General features: G+C 38.0%; 1 protein-coding gene across 21 annotated transcripts in view; it reads left to right on the forward strand.

Moving 5' to 3' along the window:
- Window positions 1-18,737, forward strand: part of NR2C1 (nuclear receptor subfamily 2 group C member 1) — a 51,377-nt gene that overhangs the window by 3,323 nt on the left and 29,317 nt on the right. For 3 of the 21 annotated variants that reach the window (XR_015286459.1, XM_086887722.1, XM_086887737.1), the window contains exons 2-4: window positions 7,281-7,337; window positions 10,312-10,387; window positions 14,856-14,963. Coding sequence is in view for 19 of the 21 variants with exons in the window: in XM_086887722.1 (XP_086743848.1) it covers window positions 10,334-10,387; window positions 14,856-14,963 (162 nt within the window). In the remaining 2 variants the exon portion in view is untranslated. Of the gene's footprint in view, window positions 1-7,280; window positions 7,338-10,311; window positions 10,613-13,561; window positions 13,666-14,855; window positions 14,964-18,021; window positions 18,068-18,737 lie in introns of those variants that run through there. The other 18 variants (XR_015286460.1, XM_086887733.1, XM_086887736.1 and 15 more) reach the window with 11 other exon arrangements.

The raw sequence follows: 18,737 nt of genomic DNA on the forward strand, positions 1-18,737 counted from the left end.
TTAAAATTCCAGTTCTCTGAGACTGGAAGATGACTTGTGCTATCTGAGCCCCATGTATCTGATGATGCAGTGCTGCAGATTTTGTAAGGAAATGCATTCCTTCCAGAAAATCATGGTCTAAGAGCTGCATTTCTGTATCAATATTTAGATGAATTTTGTTGACTTTGCCAGGCCTTCTCTAAAAGGCTGTTTACATTTGTTTAGCCTAAATTACTTTTGTTCAACTTGGTAGTAAGCCAGGCTGGACTAAGCTCAGTATTTGAATGCCTTTGTCGGAAGTTGAAGTGGAAACTTGAAAAATTTAAACCACTAAAAAACTAAAGCCAAACCCTCCGCTGTTGTCATATTGGCTCTCATAAAAGGTTATTTCATTCCAAATATGTTGAGGTTGCTGTTTATAATTTAGCAGTAACTTTGTGGTGAGAGAAGTACCCCATTTAGTGTGGTAATGTGTTTCCTTTGAAGTATTAGCAGGACAGTGTGTCAACATGACTCTTAATTAGACTTAATATGAAGATTTTTTTCAGTGTGCTTCTCACATGTTTATAGGAATTAAGAAAATCCCAAACCCAACAAAAAAAATTTCACAAACCCACACCATTTTAACAAAACCTAATCCCGTATAGTTGATAACAAAGGAAAAAAACGGAGAATCACAAAATGACTTGGGTTGGAAGGAAGTATCAAGATCATCTAGTTCTAACCACCCGCCATGGGCAGGAATGCCATGCTCTACATTACTTTGCTCAGAGCCCCATAAAACCTGGCCTTGAATGTTTACAGGATAGGAGCATCCATAGATTCTCTGGGCAGCCTGTTCTAGGGCCTCACCACCCTCACAGTAAAGAATTTCTTAATATCTAATCTATACCTGCTCTTTTTCAGTTGGAAGCCATTCCCCTTTGTCCTGTCACTACATGTTCTTTAATTAAAAGGTCCCTCTCCATCTTTCTAGTGGGCTCCCTTCAAGTACTGGAAGGCTGCAGTTAGGTTACTCTAAGCCTTCTCTTCTCCAGGTTGAACAATCCCAATTCTCTCAGCCTTTCTTCACAGTAGAGGTGCTCCATCCCTCTGATCATCTTTGTGTCCCTTCTCTGGACTCTCTCCAGCAGCTCCATGTCCTTCCTGTGCTGGGACCCTGATGCAGCCCTGCAGGTGGGGTCTGAGCAGAGCAGAGGGGCAGAATCCCCTCCCTGGCCCTGCTGCCCACGCTGCTTTGGATGCAGCCAAGGACATGTTTCCTTTTGGGGTTGCCAGTCCACATTGCTGTGCCCAGCCTTTCATCCAGGAGAACTCTCAAGTCCTTGGCAGGGCTGCTCTTGATCAGTTCATCCCCCAGAATATTTTACATGGAACAATGCCAACAGTGATTGACTGGAAGGATGTATGAGGAACTCAGTTTTGTTGTATGGGGGTTTTGCTTCTTTGGGTTTTTTGTTTTGTTTTTCCTTTTTATCTGAAGGAAGCTTCCATGGATATGTAGATGTGCAAGTTCGTATGGGTTGTCTTATTGGTAGTACGACTATTGGTAGTTGAAAAGGTTTGCTGATTTCTGTAGAGTACCTTCATGCATCAGCAGCCTCATCTGTGGCTGTAGTTCAGTGAATACTCCAAATGGTCATCTTGCATAACACCTGAACGGACAATTTGGCATTACAGATAAGCTGGTGTAACATCGTGGGATTTTTTCCAAAAATAAGTGGTCTTGATTCTGCTTCCACTTGCTTTTCCTGTATTCTGTGTAACAATTGTTAGGTGCAGGGTGAATAAAATCAGAAGATGAGTTTACAGGTATACAGCCATGAAGGCAAATGCAGAGGGGAACAAAGCCAGCAGTGGGGCTACCTCCCATGAAATACTGTGATTGTACCGTAGAGGAGGTACTGTCTCCAGGTGTTCAGAAGGAAAGGTTTGCCCTCCCTGTGCTGTGTTAGGATGATCTTTCTGTGCCTGCTGAAATGGACCTGGCTGAACCTAATCCAGTGAATGGAGAAGTCTTCAGTCAGATGAGCTTCCTGGTCCTGGTTCATGGTGCAGCTTCAGCTCTGGTGCAGGGAATCAGTTTGTGGTTTTTTTCTCATGTCCTTTTGCAGGCTTCAGGTGGAGATGCAGGTTATGGCTGATAGTACACAGGGCAGGTTGATGTGATTAAGTGGCTGTCTTGTTGTCTAGCTCTGGCACGTAGCCAGTGCTCCTGTGAGTAGACTACACTTGCAGACAGCCTCTTTGCCTTTCCTCCTCCTTCTTTTCCCAGTTGGTTATGGGACTGGTGAGCTAAGTCAGCTCACATGTAGCTGGTGGGGCAGGTTCTAGACATACCATGATAAAAGAAGCAGAAGCCAAGGCCTAAAAATGGGACTATCCTTTTGGTGACTCAAACTGTAAAAATGATTTGTTAGTCACCTGAAAATTTATCCTAGTGATTATTTTCTCATGTTTCCTTCCATTGTAGCACTTGCTTACAAGAAAGGATAGTGAGAGCACTGATTTTAAATTAATTGCACAGGCATGCCTACAGATGCATCTCTTTCTGTATCTCTCTGTGCCTTTTAATTGCTCTCTTATGCTTTTGCAAGCATCTCATTTTCCCTTGCTTGCCTGCAGATACAGCTGCTTCAGTTTCATGTTGTTACTTGTCTCTTAGATATGCACTATCTAAATCTTGATCTCATGCGAATTTTAAAAACAGTATCTAACTGGGTGTCAAGGGTTACATAAATATTCCTCTGTTCATTGATAATCTTACTCCTTTAAATCTGCCAGCTGTCCTACCCTCTTGAACAGTGTGGTTTATAGAACAATAATCCAAGAATAGCTCATTTAGCTTGCCATGTTCATTGAGCTTTTCCTGTATGAAGCACAGAGCACAGTAACATCATTTGTTTCACAAATGTGTTTGAATTCCTTGGCTTAATTTATTATCTATAAAGCATTGCAGAAAACTGCTCTCAAGTATATATCTCAAGTATAAAGAAATCTTGGGGGGTTCCTTAACTTATTTAAGCACTAACTCAGGCATGTTTAATCACAGAGGGATCATTAAGTGCATTCTATTTCGTGTGTAGGAGTTTATTAAACAACTTTGACACAAACTATGCTGAATTCTTAATTAGTAGATGATTAGTTTGATAATGGAAGTGAGGACTATTTTCCATTTTGAGGTACAGAATATCTGTAAGCCCAATGTGATGACCTGAGCTAAAATCCTTAGTTGACTTTGAGTTGTATTGAAATCCTTCAGTACTGAAGCAGTATGACTACAGAGAGATTATTTCTTCTTCTTTTGCACTTAGTTTTCTATTATATTAACTTTTTGAGCTTTCTTAAAAGGTCATGTTGACCTTCCTGTGTTTGTCTTTATTGTGTGTCATGGTTTAACCCAAGGCAGCCACTTGCTCACTCCCCCACCAGTGGGACTGGGGAGAGAATCAGAAGGGTAAAAGTTGGAAAACTCGTGGGTTGAGATAAAGACAGTTCAGGAGGGGAAGCAAAAGCCACACAGACAAGCAAATTGAAACAAGGAATAATTCATTGTATCCAGCTGATAAGCTGGTGTTCAGCCATCTCCAGGGCAGGTTGCTGGCTGAATATCTGATGTGATGGCAGAGCCCTATCATGTGTAACAGTTCCTTGGGAAGACAAATGCCATCACTCCATCTCCTTCTTCCTGTTTCCATTTTTATATACTGAGCATGATGTCATATGGTGCAGAATATACCTTTCTGTCCTGGCTGTATCTGCCACCCACCTCCCATGTACTTCCAGCTTCCTCACTAGTCTGGCAGCACAAAAAGCAGAAAAGGTCTTGGCTGTGTGCAAGCACTGCTCAGAAATAAAAACATCTCTGTATTATCAGCCCTGTGTTCATGACCAATTCAAAACACAGCCCCATATCCGCTACTGCAAAGAAAATTAACTTTCCCCCAGCCAAAACCAGCACGCTGATAAAAGAATAAAAAGTTAAGTTGACAGTCTTCATGCTGATGTGGTTTGTTCTTACTCATTTCAAGGATATTACATCAGAATCAAGGCACTTGATAGTGGGGCAACTATACCAACAGTCTAATATAATAAAATGAGAGATGTTGTCATATCAAATTGAGCATTGAAACATAAAGAAATATACTTCCTGCAACTACTTTTAAAGTCCTTAGTCTACCCTGGTATGATATTTAAAAATACTATTAATAGGAACCTCCTACTAGGACAATTAAAGTTGTATAACTTTTGTCCCTGGAGAAGGGCAAGTTAAACTGTGATGTCTTCTGGGTATAACTTAACTGTACTAGTGGAGAGGTTAATGCTTCTGACTACCAACCTTCAAAATTGCTGTCTGTTCTCATGGGAATGTTTCCTGACCCATTTGAGTTGAAGTAAGGCTGAAATACTTTAAGAAGTATTTCTTAAGTTGTTTTGACTAAAACATTGAGAAAACTCTGGCACATAAAAGCTGAGGAAGAAGTAGAGAGGAGGGGTTTAATTGGTGCAAACTAGGGAAAGTTTTCCACTGCTATGGCAGCCTACAGAGTGCTTATCTAAAGTAGCAGTGGAACGCCACTGAACTTGTGATGCCAGATTCACCACCAGCCAGTTTATACTGACGATAGTGATGTGTTTAAAAATAATTCTGAGTCTTGTCAAGAAAGCTGACTAATTCATTTACTAGGGACATAGACTAACATATGTAACTTACAGACAAAAAGATTTTGGTAGCATTTTGAGTCTGAAGGTGGAACAGAAGAGCAATAAATGCATTTTAGTGCATTTAAGAGGAAGTCTAATGCTTGCCTTCTGTCAAAATGCCTGCTTTTAAATGCTGCTTCTAGTAGATGGGGGGGGATTGAGCTTTTGTAAGGAAAAGGGATGGATTTAGAATTCTGGTGTTTTTTTTCAAATGTTTTTGAAATAGCTTCATTTTTTATTTAATTACATGGCAAGTAATGCTGTGAAACACTCAAGGAATAAATTTGAAAACAAGTTCAGTGATTATCCTTGTAAAGCAGGTCTAATCAGTGTAAATACAGATGCTGACATTTGTGTTGCTCTCTACCTAGAGCAACAGAAGCAAAACGTTTCTGTGCTTTGTATCTTCTGAGAAGGAGATTTTCCCCTGTTCCCAGAAATAAGAAAATATGCAAAAGGATCATCACAGACTAAGGGAATACAAGGCTGCCAAGCTAGAATGTGTTGTACATTTGCAGAGGCAGCAGTCTAATCGTATTGACAGTCTTAATGTTGTTAATTTGACATAGTTGTCAGCAACACATCTTTTTAAAGGAAAATTTTAGAAATACTTGTTTTTCTGTAGTTTTGCAGTGTGTCAGATCTTAATGGTAGATCTGCAGAAAGTTGTAGAAGGAAGTGAGAGCTTAAGTTGTGACAATGTCTTGGCTAAATGGCCATGGGACAAAGCGCTTCTTACCACTTAATTTTTCAGAAATTTTGTGGTAAAAGTAAAGGCAAGGATCTTAGTCTGATGTGGAAAAGGGAAACCAGTACAGCAGTTGGGCAGTACTTGTTATAAGTGGCTATAGGCTTGCTCTTTGAAACAGCAGCAGTTGAAAATAATTTTTGCAAGAGTATTCAAAGTGAGATATAAATGAGGTAAAAACTATTTGGGCAGTGTTTGTAAACAACAGAATGTTGGCAAGAGCCTTGTCTCTCCTTTCTTTCTTGTAGTCATCATATAACTAATATTAGAGTTTTTTTAACTGTTGGACATTATAAAGCAGATCCTAGAAGATAAAATGTGAAAATAAAAATGTGATTAGCAGTCTTAAGCATCTGAATAAAGTTTGGTTTATTGTGATTTGTCTCATTCATTTTGAAAGGAGAAGAGAGTATTCTAAGGAAAAACCAATTAATAGACTCCATCTACTTCTTTCCTATACTAGCAATAAAGATTTCTCATATATGGGCTTGTGTGTCTTTTGAATGTGCATGGCATGGTTTTGACAAGCATGGAAAAGAGCATTTCTGAAATCAAGAAGATTTATGTTAGATGAGAACACCTTGAAGATCACTTCTCTTTATTGAAGATTAAAACTCAGACTGATGATACTTACAGTCATTAAGATTGTAAAGAGGTTGAGTCCAGCTGTTAGCCCATCACCCCCGTGGTTGCCACTAAGCCTGGTGCTACACACATGCATTTTGAACACTTCCAGGGATGGCAATTCCACCACTTCCCTGGGCAGTCTGTGCCAATGCCTGACTACCCTTTCAGTGAAGAAATTTTTTCTAGTATCTAATGTAAACCTCCCCTGCTACAGCTCCTTTCAGGTGCTTGTAGAGAGCAGTAATTTTCTGCTGTGCCTCCTTTTCTCCAGGCTGATCACCACCGCCTCCCTCAGCTGCTCATCCACTGACTTATGCTCCAGAGCTTTCCCCAGCTCCATTGCCCTTCTCTGGACTGCCCCCAGCAACTCAGTGCCTTTCTTGCAGTGAGGGGCCCAGAACTGGACATGGCATTTGAGGTGTGGCCTCACCAGTGCTGAGTACAGAGGGACGATCCCTCCCCTGGTCCTGCTGGCCACACTGTTGCTGTTCCAGGCCAGGATGCCACTGGCTTTCTTGGCCACCTGGGCACACACTGGCTTGTGTTGACCAGCTGCTGTTGAGCTGCTGTTGACCAGCACCCTCAGGTCTGGGCCTCAGCCCATTGTTCCAGCCTGTGCAGATCCCTCTGCCAGAGCCTTGCTACCTTCCAGCAGGTCAGCACTCCTGCCCAGATTTGCATCATCTGCAAACTCTAGCGAGGGTGCCCTCGATCCCCTCATCCAGATCGTGGATAAAGATATTAGACAGGGCTGATCCCAGTACTGAGCCCTGGGGAACACCACTGGTGCCCAGCCACCAACTGGATGGAGTCCCATTTCCCACCATTCTGGGCCTAGCCAGGTGGCTGGTTTTCTACCCAGGGAACAGCACCCCTCTTCAAGCCATGAGCTGCAATTTGTCCAGGAGAATGCTGGGGGAGATGGTGTCAGAGACTTTGCTGAACTCTGGGTAGACAACATCCGTGGCCTTTCCTTCATCCCCCAAGTAATTTTCTTTGCTGGGAAATGAAGGTTATAAAGTGTTCAGGGAAGATTTCTCAGTTCCAGGTGGCTTTGAATTTAGAATACATTTATCATTTCATGTGAAACAATTCAGCCACTGAGAATGTTGGCTGTAGTAATTCAGGAGAAGAAGCTTTCAAAAACATGAAAAATGTGCTAAATTTACATAATAGAATAAAAACAGCTGAAGTGGTTTTTTTTCTCCTTAATTCCTTGCAGGAATGTCTAAGGAGTGATAAAGCATACTTGATATGAAGTCTAACACAGATATTCTAGGTAAGAGACCTTTTTACTCTAATAAAAATATGAACCATAAAACCTTTTACAGTTGTCCCAAAGGTAGGTGAGAATTTGTAGATAGCTTTTCTCGACGTGTCCTGCTCCTCTGTCCTCAGAGCAAGATGCATAGCTTGCCAGATGGCTGCTCCTCAGAGAGGTAACCTTCTTTGCTCAAGTGGCTGTAAGCTTGTCTGGCTCCAGAGTGAACTGCATCAGGCACCTGGCTGGGCCCAAAGCAGTGGGTACTGTTTCATGGTGCAGTTAAACTGAATTATTAGCTTCCCAGCAATAATAATGGAATGGAGGTTTGCCTCCTCAGATCTTCCTTCTTTTCCTCCCTCTCTTGACGTACAACGACATGTTCTCCCTTTCATCTGCAACAGAATGAATCTGACTGCAAAATAAATCAGTTCAGTGTGCTTACCTAGGTGATGTTTGCTGCATTTCTGCCAGCTGAGTTTACTTTTAGTGAGTTGAATTTTCCTGTGTGGTCAAGACCACTGCAGCTTGGTCAGGGCAAGCAGGACCTCCTTCCTGGGGGTGAGCTGTAAATTCTCTTCAAACTTCTTTTGAAATTTCCTTTTCTCTGCAAGTAAAGAAGTTGTTTCTGACAGTTCAGTTGCTTGAACTGACTTCTCAAGCATTATGTGTATGCCAGCACATGAGGAGATGAAATTAGAAACCAAAAATGGAAAATGGGATAGAAACACCTATTCCGGTTATCCATATCTGTAGCTGATCTGCAACATGAAATGCTGCCTAAAGTTTATATGTGAAATATTGAAGGTGAATTTTTTCACTGTTATACATGCTCTTCAAAGCAAAGTTGCGTGCTTTATTGGAGGTGATTCAATTAAGATATTTTAGTACAGAGTACTGGTGTTACAAATACTAGTTTTGTTAGTGCCCTTCAGTTTAGTGATCACTGAGTTAAAGCAACAACACACAAAAGAACCTACTTCTGAATGTTTGCACAAATTGAAAGTGCAAGTGTCAAAATCTAAAACACCATGTGATTAATATGTAAATTCTTGTCAATAATAGTGAGTACATTCCTTTTCCATTGTGCTTGCCTCACATGCTCAAACTCAGATGATTTGTGTAGCTTTGACAGCTGATTATACATCCATAAGTTGAATCTCCTTGTACTTGTTCCAGACAGCATGAAGAGGTAGGAGAGGTTCAACCTTTTCTCCAGGTTCCTCTTCATCATATGAGTTCAGTCTTGTTTGTGTACTTGATGTTTTATGTTCATGCAAGTGTAGTTTAAAGGAGTCTCTTTTAGATAAGTTTCAAAAATTCACTGCTGGTGGTTTATGCCTGAGAGCCATAATGACTCCCTGCAACTGGTGCATCATAGTTGAATACATATGTGTTCCTTCACTGCTTTACTCCAAGGTGAAACATGTCAGTTTAAATCACTTTCAGTTTTCAAGCTAATATTGTTTTACTAATACATCATGACTGTAAGGGCAGTCACATCTTATTTAGGAGAACTATCTAGTGCAAATTAATACCTCAAAGTGGGGTTTTTTTTGTTGTCTTGTAATGAAGTAGCATGCATTTCTGGCACTCTCCATGTAAACAGTACAATATTTTGTTGCTAGTATTTTATTTAAAAGAAGAAAACACTGATAAGACACATTGTCTGCCTTGAAAATTCCAAGTGCTCTTTGAATAGTGATTGTGGTGTAGCTCACTGGATGCAGAGGTGGGCTAATAGAGTGCTCCTGCAAGGATGCAGACTTAGATCTTCCTAGGAGATAATGCTTTTCAGCATAAGCTGCAGTATCACATCTCTACCTACATGCCTGTTATCTTTTGTCATAATTTAACTATTATTGCAGCATGCTAGTGAGTGATTAATAATGGTATACAGTGCCCAGGTATTTTTGTATTTCCCCTTTCACACATTAATTAGGCTTTAGTATACCACTGGGCACACCTCCAAGACCTGCAATTCTTTCTCTAGTCAAAAAAGATTTGTCTTTCCAATTTTAAGAGCAGAATTATCTTGAGTTAAATTTGAGTTAAAAGTGAGTTAATTTTTTTATTTGCATGCCTCATTGGGGAGGTTTTGAGATTCACTGAGGAAGAGATAATTCCTAGGAGTTCCAGAAAAGTCAAAGAATGAAATCCAGTATTAGTATAAGAGTACTGTCGTTGTTCATACAAGAAGTAGGTATTGCAGTGTTTTTAATTCACTTTTGTCAGTAAAATTGTTTATACAGTGCTTTATAATTTGTGAATGTTCCTTTTAAGTACTGCCTAGTAAATATTTGTATATCAATAATATAATATATGCCTTGCCAAATAAACGAGGCATGCATCTGAATCCCTTATAGTGCATTAATGTAACAGTGTCCATTAAACTGCACAAAATTCTTCTTATGAGGATTTGGGCTTGGGCTGTAGCTATAGTATTGATAATGAAGCAATCTTTTTTTTTAAACACTCTCTGTGTTCTAAGTACTGCCTCCTGTTAGTTACAAAATTGACCTTCAAGCACTCCTGTTAATACTAAAAAATATTATATGAATATATTAATTCATGTAATTCATGTAGTCATACATTGTATGACTATGCAAATTCAGAAGAACTTAGATTTGCCCCTCTTGATTTGCATTAACAAAACTGTCTGTATTCCAGTTTTTTAAGACATTAAATATGTACCTGCTGATATCATGGTCAGTAATAGGCTTCTGTTCTCACAGTGATTTTATTGTAGTGTTGCTTGTTGGAAAAGCAGAAGAGGAAAAATAGGAAGTGTCTGTATGAGTTATTTGAATAAAACAATACAAAGTTTTCAAATAGTAAATTATTTATTTTCATAGTATAGTCAAACTTTAAATTCTGCAGGGATGTCATCTTCATAAAATTGTGAACACACTTATGTGAACCATATTTTCCCCAGGATATTCTTACTTTCAAAACTACAGATGTTAAGCATCTTCTTTCCTTTCTTTGACAGGAAATTCTGGTGATTAAAGATCATGGCAACCATAGAGGAACTGGCCCATCAAATTTTTGAACAGCAAATGGGAGAGGTACATAAATTTTGAGTCCTATTTAAGAGAAATTGAATAGTAGAATGCACAGACTGATACATAAAAACCAAAATCACAAGAGAAAATTTTTGGTACAGACAAGGCTTCTGGACACTTCCCTCAGAAGACAGAAGAACCTACTATATCCATTTTGAAATTACCTGCATAGCCTTTTTTGCCAAAATTTGCCCCACAGAAATAAAGAACAATCTAGCAGTGTTTCCAGTAAGTCACTAGCTTTTCAATTTTCTGTCTTGAGCCTGGAGTGTTTTTCAGAGAGCCATCTGGTGTAATTGCTTTACTCAATTTTAGTTAAAAAAGTCAGGACACAGCTTTTACTTTACAACTATGCTATTACTTCATTTGTCATATTTCTTTTCACTAGTAAAGTTTTACCATGTTCTTCACTTTCATGTGAATATGTGCTTGCTATTTGTCAGAAGAAAGACTGAGCTCCTATTTCTGCAGATTTCTAGTTGTGGTTCTCTGTGACCTGTGTGTAGAATCTGTGTAATGCAGCCAGAGAACTGCCAGAGATGCACAGTTTGAGTGTGGATGAGTATACATAGTTATCTAGAAAGTGTCAGTATAGCATAGACTATTTAAAATTAGCACCACTTTAAATTAGATAGAGGCAGTAATTTATTTATCTTAGATAAATGTTATTTTTTTAGCTTGAAATATCCACTCTTGGATTCTTGTCTAGACATAGACTTCATAAGCAATTTTATTTCTTCTCAGCCTTGATTTCAGATGGAAAGGATGGAGTGGGGAATGGGATGGTTAATTCTACTCTGAATAAACTCTCACAGCTTTTATTTTTGTAGCATCTGAGTGTTGCTAAGACTATCTCAAAAGGACATAAACGGGTTTATGGGATGTATGATGTTTTCTTTTTGTTACTTGTCTTCTTCATTAGGTGAGAACTTGTGTTTAATGCAGTTTTGGTTTTGGGCCTATAATTCTTTGTTGAAGTCTAAATAGGGCTGTATTTCTCATTTAAATTTATTTATTTTTTACAGTACAAGGCTAGTCAAAGCTAGCTGAAGTGTATGTTCCACTCAGGATGGTGTGATGATGGTGTTTAGCCTCTGTGGGGGTTGTTTCTCAATTTCATGATGTGATTCCAGGAGACACTGAGCTGACTTAGTATGATGGGAGAGACAGGGACCTTTTTCTGTTTCTTTCCTTACTAATTTCCCCACCAACAGCAAGCTAATAACAAGTGGAAGGTTTTCTGCTGGGTTAGCATAGAGTAGGGTATGGGAAGGCTCCAATGTCTACCAGAGCCAGCACAAAGAAGATGGCTGGTAGCCAAAGGAAGGCAGGGGAGAAAACAGAGTGAAAGTGCAGTGCTGCAGAGAGCTGTAGCTGTTCCTGTTTGTGGTGAAATCACAGTTCTACAGTTTCCATGGCTGTTGTTTTGTCAGCAGTGTAGATAAGGATTTGTCCTTTAGCAAGGTTTTACCATGTCTGAGATGGTCACACCATATTTGGCAGCAGTGCAGCTTAACTGTTCCCCAGTCCTCACTTAACCGCTTCTTCTCATGCAATGCTAGTCTTGCTCATGTAAGCTCTGTGTGTCATCATCTGGTGGACAAGACTAAGGAAAAAAATTAATTACAGCATAGTGGATAAAGGTCATCTCTGTGTTGGTTGTGATCAGTGTCCTTATTTCGTACAAGGTGTGGCCCAGCCAGGCGCATGGTTGGAAGGACTGAAAGGCACCCCTGAGGGCAGTGCAAGCTGGGACTCCTTAAGCCAAAATTATTGTCAGAGGTGCATACCATGCATGAATGTGCTGTCTGAAAGGTGGAATCAGCAAGGAAAGCAGTCTCACAGGGACCTCCATGCAATAACTTATATTCCTGCCTACCTACAGGCTGTAATTGCTTGGTGGCATTCCTAATCACTAAGCACTGAAAAATCATAGTTTAAGATCTAGAGAACTTCAGCAGTATTTTTGCTAGCATTTATAATTCTCTTGAATGTTGAAGTAGTTTTAATTGAATTTACAAAAAAAACTTACGAGAGAAGAAACTGAAAGGAAATGGTGTTCCAATATTGAGGAGAATGGAAATGCTTCTGTGTCTCATTGAAATAATGGTGAGAAGTGTTTTGTGCATAGATTTTGATTTTTTTATTATAATTGTTGTTCATGAAGCATTTTAAATCACGAAATTGTGACAACAGTTTCACAATGGTGTTCACAAACATGCTTTTGTTAATTTATGACTTTTTGCATGAAAGCAAAACATTGAAGCAAAATATAACCCTGTCTATATGGGGCATTGTGCAGTGATTGTCATTGCTTAGATTCTGCCATCAGCTAGTCATCTTTTGCTCAGTGCGAGATAATTCCTGTTTCTACATCAAGACCATATTTCTTGATTCATGTAGGGAAGCTACCTGACTCAGAGAGAGCCTGCAGCATTTTTCTTTCTTTAATCTGTGGCTGGGTACACTAAGTATATGGCGGTTCATTTCCACAATCCTGCCAAGTTTACTGTAACAGGGGAAAGCTACATAGTTGTTGAAACAGTCTGTCACACACATAAAAAGCACAATTTATAACAAATTTTGCAGTTACTTGTATCAATATTAACTGCAGTATAAAAAAACTTGAATTCTGCATAAATGTAAAAGTGTCAAGCTGACATTTTGTGGGGCTAAAAAGCAGTTTTACCTTACACAGCATGTGGATCATGACATTTTAAGGGAGCAAATGTAAATCAGTTCTATAATATGTAGCTTATTTTGTAAAGCAAAGGTAAATGCACATAAAACTTTAACCACTTCTGAATCACCACGTGTACCTGTTGATTTGAGTGGCTGATGCAGAACTTCAGTGCTTCAAAGTACCTCTCTTGAAAGGAAAATGCTGCTGGGTAATGAGTAGTTTTTTGTCCTTTACTTAAGCAAAGAAGTGGATGAATTGTTTAAAAGTACTTATACTCAGAAAAATCGGGTATTTTTAGAAAGCAGTGTCCAGAAATGGCTTGGGCAGTAGTTTGACAAGCATTTCTTTTGGTGGTGCTGGCAGCTTAAGCAGTCACCCCAGCAGCTTAGCCTCACTTATTTGCTCTGATACATCTGCTTCTGAGCATTGTGGAGACTGGATTGAAGGTTTGATCTGTGCTAAGAATAGCCTTTGTTTGCTGGGCTGCTTTTCAGCTTGCACTGGTGTCCTGTTCCAGATCATGGAATGACTAATGAGCCAGTTTTACCTGCCACACTGAGGGGAGAGGAGCAAGTAAATTATGAGTCTGCAACCAAAAGTAAGACCTTTTTGGGCAAAGCTTCAAAATCAACGTAGGCTGATGGGAGCTTGTATTTCTGCTGCCAGGGGAAGTCTTACCCTCTACCCCATCCTCCTCTCATACTGACCTCCAGCTGCATGTTCTGGCCTGCTTTTGTCTGCTGGTACTAGCATTTAGATGATGTTATGGTTGCAAAATCAGGAAGCTGATCCAGGAGGAACAAAAAACCTTTGCTAACTATTATGAAAGAGTACCTTTACTGCAGTAGACATATATTCTCTATATTAATTGGGAGGGGCAGAGGGGCAGTCAGGTGTAGAGGAATATTTGTATAATGGTGTAAATACTGAGAATTATTGGTAATACAGATTTGCAGGATGTTGCAGGCAGTTTTGTGAATAGCAAAAAGATTTTGGAGTTACCTGGGAATTTAAGATAAAAATTTCAATTTGAAGGTGTCTGTAAACTCTGTGAAGACAACTTCTCTTTGTACTGCAAAAAATCTGGCCTTTGTGATCCCTCTAAAAATAGCAGCTATCCTTAATTTTTACTGACAGATAAAGTAAAGAGTAATACCTTACATGCCATTGGCTGTAGAGTGTGAAGAATTTTTAAAATATTGATAATTGTTAAAATACTTCCATGAATTGTGTCTGAGAGCATTCATGCAGAGATTTTAATACAAGATATACTGTTTGCAGACTTCACACAATTTATTAGTTTCCCCTATCTTTGTTAATAGTTCTCCAGCACAGAATTCTTTAACAGAAAAACAGAATTGAAACTGACAATTGCTGTATTTCCATACAAAAAAAACCTTCTGTCAATTCAAGTGAGCCATTAAATTACATTTATTGCAAACACAGCACAGCTATGATGATGGGTATTTTGTCTCATGAATATCAACAATACTAAATGTTCAGTTTGATTGACATACATGGACTTGTCAACAATTAATTGCTTTACTTAAAGTATTTGTAAATTTCACATTGGAAGGTATTTCCAAATGGGTTTAAATCAGGAAAAATTAAGGTGTTGAATTAGATTCAAGCATTCACATTTTTTATAAAATAAATGTCAGACTTTCTGTGGCCTTGTTTAGAGAAATTAGAAGTTGATGAAACCTTAAGGTTTAATCCATTAAGGTAGTGGATCCATTAGAATAGTACATCTGTTGTCAGTCCATTACATTTGTTTCTTCTTTCTAGGTTACACATTCCCAGGAAGGTGGTACACAAACACTAATGGATGGGACACCACAACGAATACAGATTGTCCCTGCAGATTCAGGCCTCTCTTTATCACAGCGTATACAGGTATGCTTCATCTGATGCATTTTAAAAACAGAGATGAACTATTTGCTTCTTCCAGTTTTCACATGCAGTTCTTCTTTGTTTTCATCATGTTACTTGCTTTAATGTAAATATTTGGTCCTGGATGGCAGAGACCCTTTCTGTATAAACAGGAATAAAACATCATTCTAGTATTTCCTGTCTTTTTTTCCCTTTTTTTTTCCTTTTTAAGAATTCTAACATTACAAAAACCCTAAATCACTGAACAGAAAAATACTTTTTACAAGTGAGGCTATTCCTTGAAAGTTGAGTATTTGGTCGATTTCGTAGTTCAACTAAGTTGAAGAATTTTTACATTTTGGAGCAGAAGCTGGGAGTGAAATGTATTTTTGAAGTCATGAAAAAGTGCAGGAAGCTTAATGTCTGAGAAGAATACTGGTTTTTGGCTGTCCTAACCCATGTTGCATGTCTTGGTATTGTAATCCATAGGCTGGCCAAGTAATAACCTCCAGCTGAAGTGAGGGTAGTGAAGTTTCTGGCCATGTAGGTACTTAAGTCAACATAGAAATGTGTATATGGAGACTAAGAAGATTTGCAGAATGGAATTTTGTATTTTATGCCTTAGAAGTCAGTGCAAGTCAGTTTTATTTTTAATTTTCATTGTAGAGGAAAAATATCAACTGCAGAATAAATGGAAAAAATATTCTCAGACGTATGTTGCTCTTACAAAAGCACACATTTAAGTGAGACAGCTGCTACTATAATCTTGGCTGCTTTTTCTTTTACCAGCTTCGCTCTGAAACATTGTCCTCTGCTTTTTCCTGTTTTGGTGCATTCTGTTCAAGCTTTCAACCTTCCAAGGCTCTTCACAACCACCCCCCATACATGATGGGGTTTTTTAGATTTATTACCTCCCACCTGTGCTCTAGTCATGGTGTCTGTCTTACAAATCCAGTAGGTCTTCATTCTTTCAGCTACCTCAACTCCATTTCTACACTTCATGTTCAGCTGTACTTTTAACTAATTAATTTGTGCTCATCAATTAACCACCATTCTGTCTTCAGAAAGGACTATAAATGCTCTGGTTATTGTTTCTTGATACGTGTGGAACAACACTCACTCAAAACATTCACCCTTCCTGCAAGAGATATCTACAAACATCTGTAGTATCAAACTTAGTAGTAAAAACTTTGCTCAGCGGAGAATTTATGTGAAGAGCAAAGTAGTTTGTACGAATAAATGCATCTCAGTGAACTGTCCACCATAAATGTTACACTGAATAATTTTGAGTCTATATTTTCAGTTAATTTTTTTCCTTTATTATTATTAAATGCACCTAATTATCTGAAACACTGAAGTAGAAAATCCTCAGTAAAAGGTTCTTTAAAGCATGTTTCATTAGTCACTCTTCTTAGGGAATACTAGCATTTCTTCTGGGAGAAAAGTTGAATGTTATATTTGTTCAACAGGCATTTCTGCACAAAATTGGCTATAAATTGGTTATAAACAGGTGTATTAGTTGTCTGTGTTTAGACATTTTCTTTTTTGTAAAATAGGAACACACTGAGCTGTTTAATTTATTGAAATGATGTTCAAATGGAGATCAAAACTTGTTAACAGACAAGGCTTAAAAGCAATAGAAGAAAATAATATCTTCTGTTATCATCAGGATGCTTAAATGAAATACATGGGAGTAGGGTATTTTTTGTGCAGTCAGTCCTGAATTGATATGTTCCTATTTTATAATATTGTTTTAGCAATATTGAGTTTCAGATTATTAAGGAAGATAATGTGTTGTCACTGATTCGTGGTGCATTTGTAGTCAGAAGATAAATGGTTTTCCTTTTCCCTCTGATTATTTTTTTCTCTTACTTTGATGTTTAGGTATTGCAAGTTGTACTTTGGTGAACTGCTCCACTTTTCAGTGTCCCCATTGAAATGTAGGTGGAGGTTTTGCAGGTGCGTGGCCATAGGAGGTCAGCTGCAGACAGAACCTGCTTAATTGTTTAAACTGCTCTCATGCCTCTGCCAGTTGTTGCAGAAATCACTTGAGCAGGTTGAATAGCTTTATAATAATATTAATGTAACATTATACTTGCTATATCATATAGTGAAAGCTACCTGGGCATCCTCCTAGAATTGCAGGAACCCATTTGAAGATTTGACTCCATTAAATAGGTGAAGTGAATTGGGTGCAGTAGCAGTGGTTCTTCTGCCTACTCTCTCTGCCATATTTATCTACAAGTTCATGTATTTCTTTAATTACACAATTGGGCTACAATAGGAAAAAGATAACTTAGTATATATGTCCCAAAAATAATTTCAGCTGTAGTTCAAGTCTGTGTCTTTACTGTTTGGGACATGCTGGTTTTTGAATATACTTTGTATAAACCTAACTAGATGGAGTATACACCTTTTTTACGGTACATATAGTTGTGCTTTTAAAATTTGATAGGGAGACAGATTTTAGCTAAGAGTGTCTTTCAAAGAGCAGGTCTGGAAATTCAGAAAACAGCACAGTGTTCTGTTGGCTTTTGTATATTTATGCACCCTGTTGAGCATAATGTACATTGGATTTCTCTTAATCCCAGTTAAATAGATGTTTGGAAGGAAGGGGAATAGAATATCAGCTACTTATACCCCAAATCCCATGATAATTTTTGGTTTCTAGCATTTAGAATTTTATCATTTTACCTTTACTTCTCTTAGATATACTTTTAATCATATTTTGCTGAGAAAAAGATTTAAATTTGGTCCATTATAATGTTAAAAACACAAGGCCACTGGAAGGAAGCACATTCATTTTGTGTATTGAAATTCATGATTTCTGAATATTTGAAAGTGGCAATATTATATTTTATAATATAAATATTATATATAATATTATATATATTATGCATTATAACTGCTGAAATTGGATACTCATCACTGCTTATATTTTTAAAATGTAGGCTATACACAGATACTAAGCATTTAGAGAAAGTAATAAGCATATTGTGAAGGTACAATAGCAAAGCTCATAAAAAGCTCTTGTGAAATTTACAACTAGTTCAGTTTCTTTGTGCCATGGTTCTCCACCTAGGAAATATAATTCATATTGGCAACCAGATTACATGGAACTAGTTATGGTAAGTATTATAAAATGAAATAAATGTCCTCCGTAATAAAAATAAAATTCATATCTGTAATATAAATGTTGGGGATGTGTCAATAAACATAAATGTTTGTCTGTAGTTTAAAAAAAAAATTATTAGGAGCTATTTTATTGATCTGTAATTCAAAATGATTTGCAGGAAACAGTCTTTGTAGGATAATTCTCCTTAGTCTCCAGAAAAAAACAGGCAGTTTTCCATATAGGCATTTTGATGGAGAAAAGTGACTAAAACTGAGATTTATAATGGAATATATATATATAGAATCTTGATTATTTTCTCTGAGGATTATAATCTTTTGACAAAGTTGGCAGAACGTGGAGGATTATTTAATAAAATTCTGCTGTGTTTGTGCTTGAAAATAGGAACAAAATGGAAAAAAACCCTGTAGATCTGTTCTTGATTATAAAACAAAAATCAGTTTTTCCTTAAATAAAAAAAGTCAGGGAAAGATTCTGTTTCACTTACTTTATTTAGAAACGTATATGTAAAATAGGTCCCCACAAAATGAAGTCTAAAATGTATACACAGGTGCAACAGTATAATTGCTTTTCCTGCTGTTTGCTGTTTATTTTTTTCACTTGGACATCTATGTTTGTGGTTTGAAGAGGTTTTTTGTTAAGTAACCAAACCTTGGAGGTGCTGC

Source organism: Cyanistes caeruleus, chromosome 4 (genome assembly GCF_971803275.1).
Source record: "Cyanistes caeruleus chromosome 4, bCyaCae1.hap1.1, whole genome shotgun sequence".
NCBI lineage: Eukaryota > Metazoa > Chordata > Aves > Passeriformes > Paridae > Cyanistes > Cyanistes caeruleus.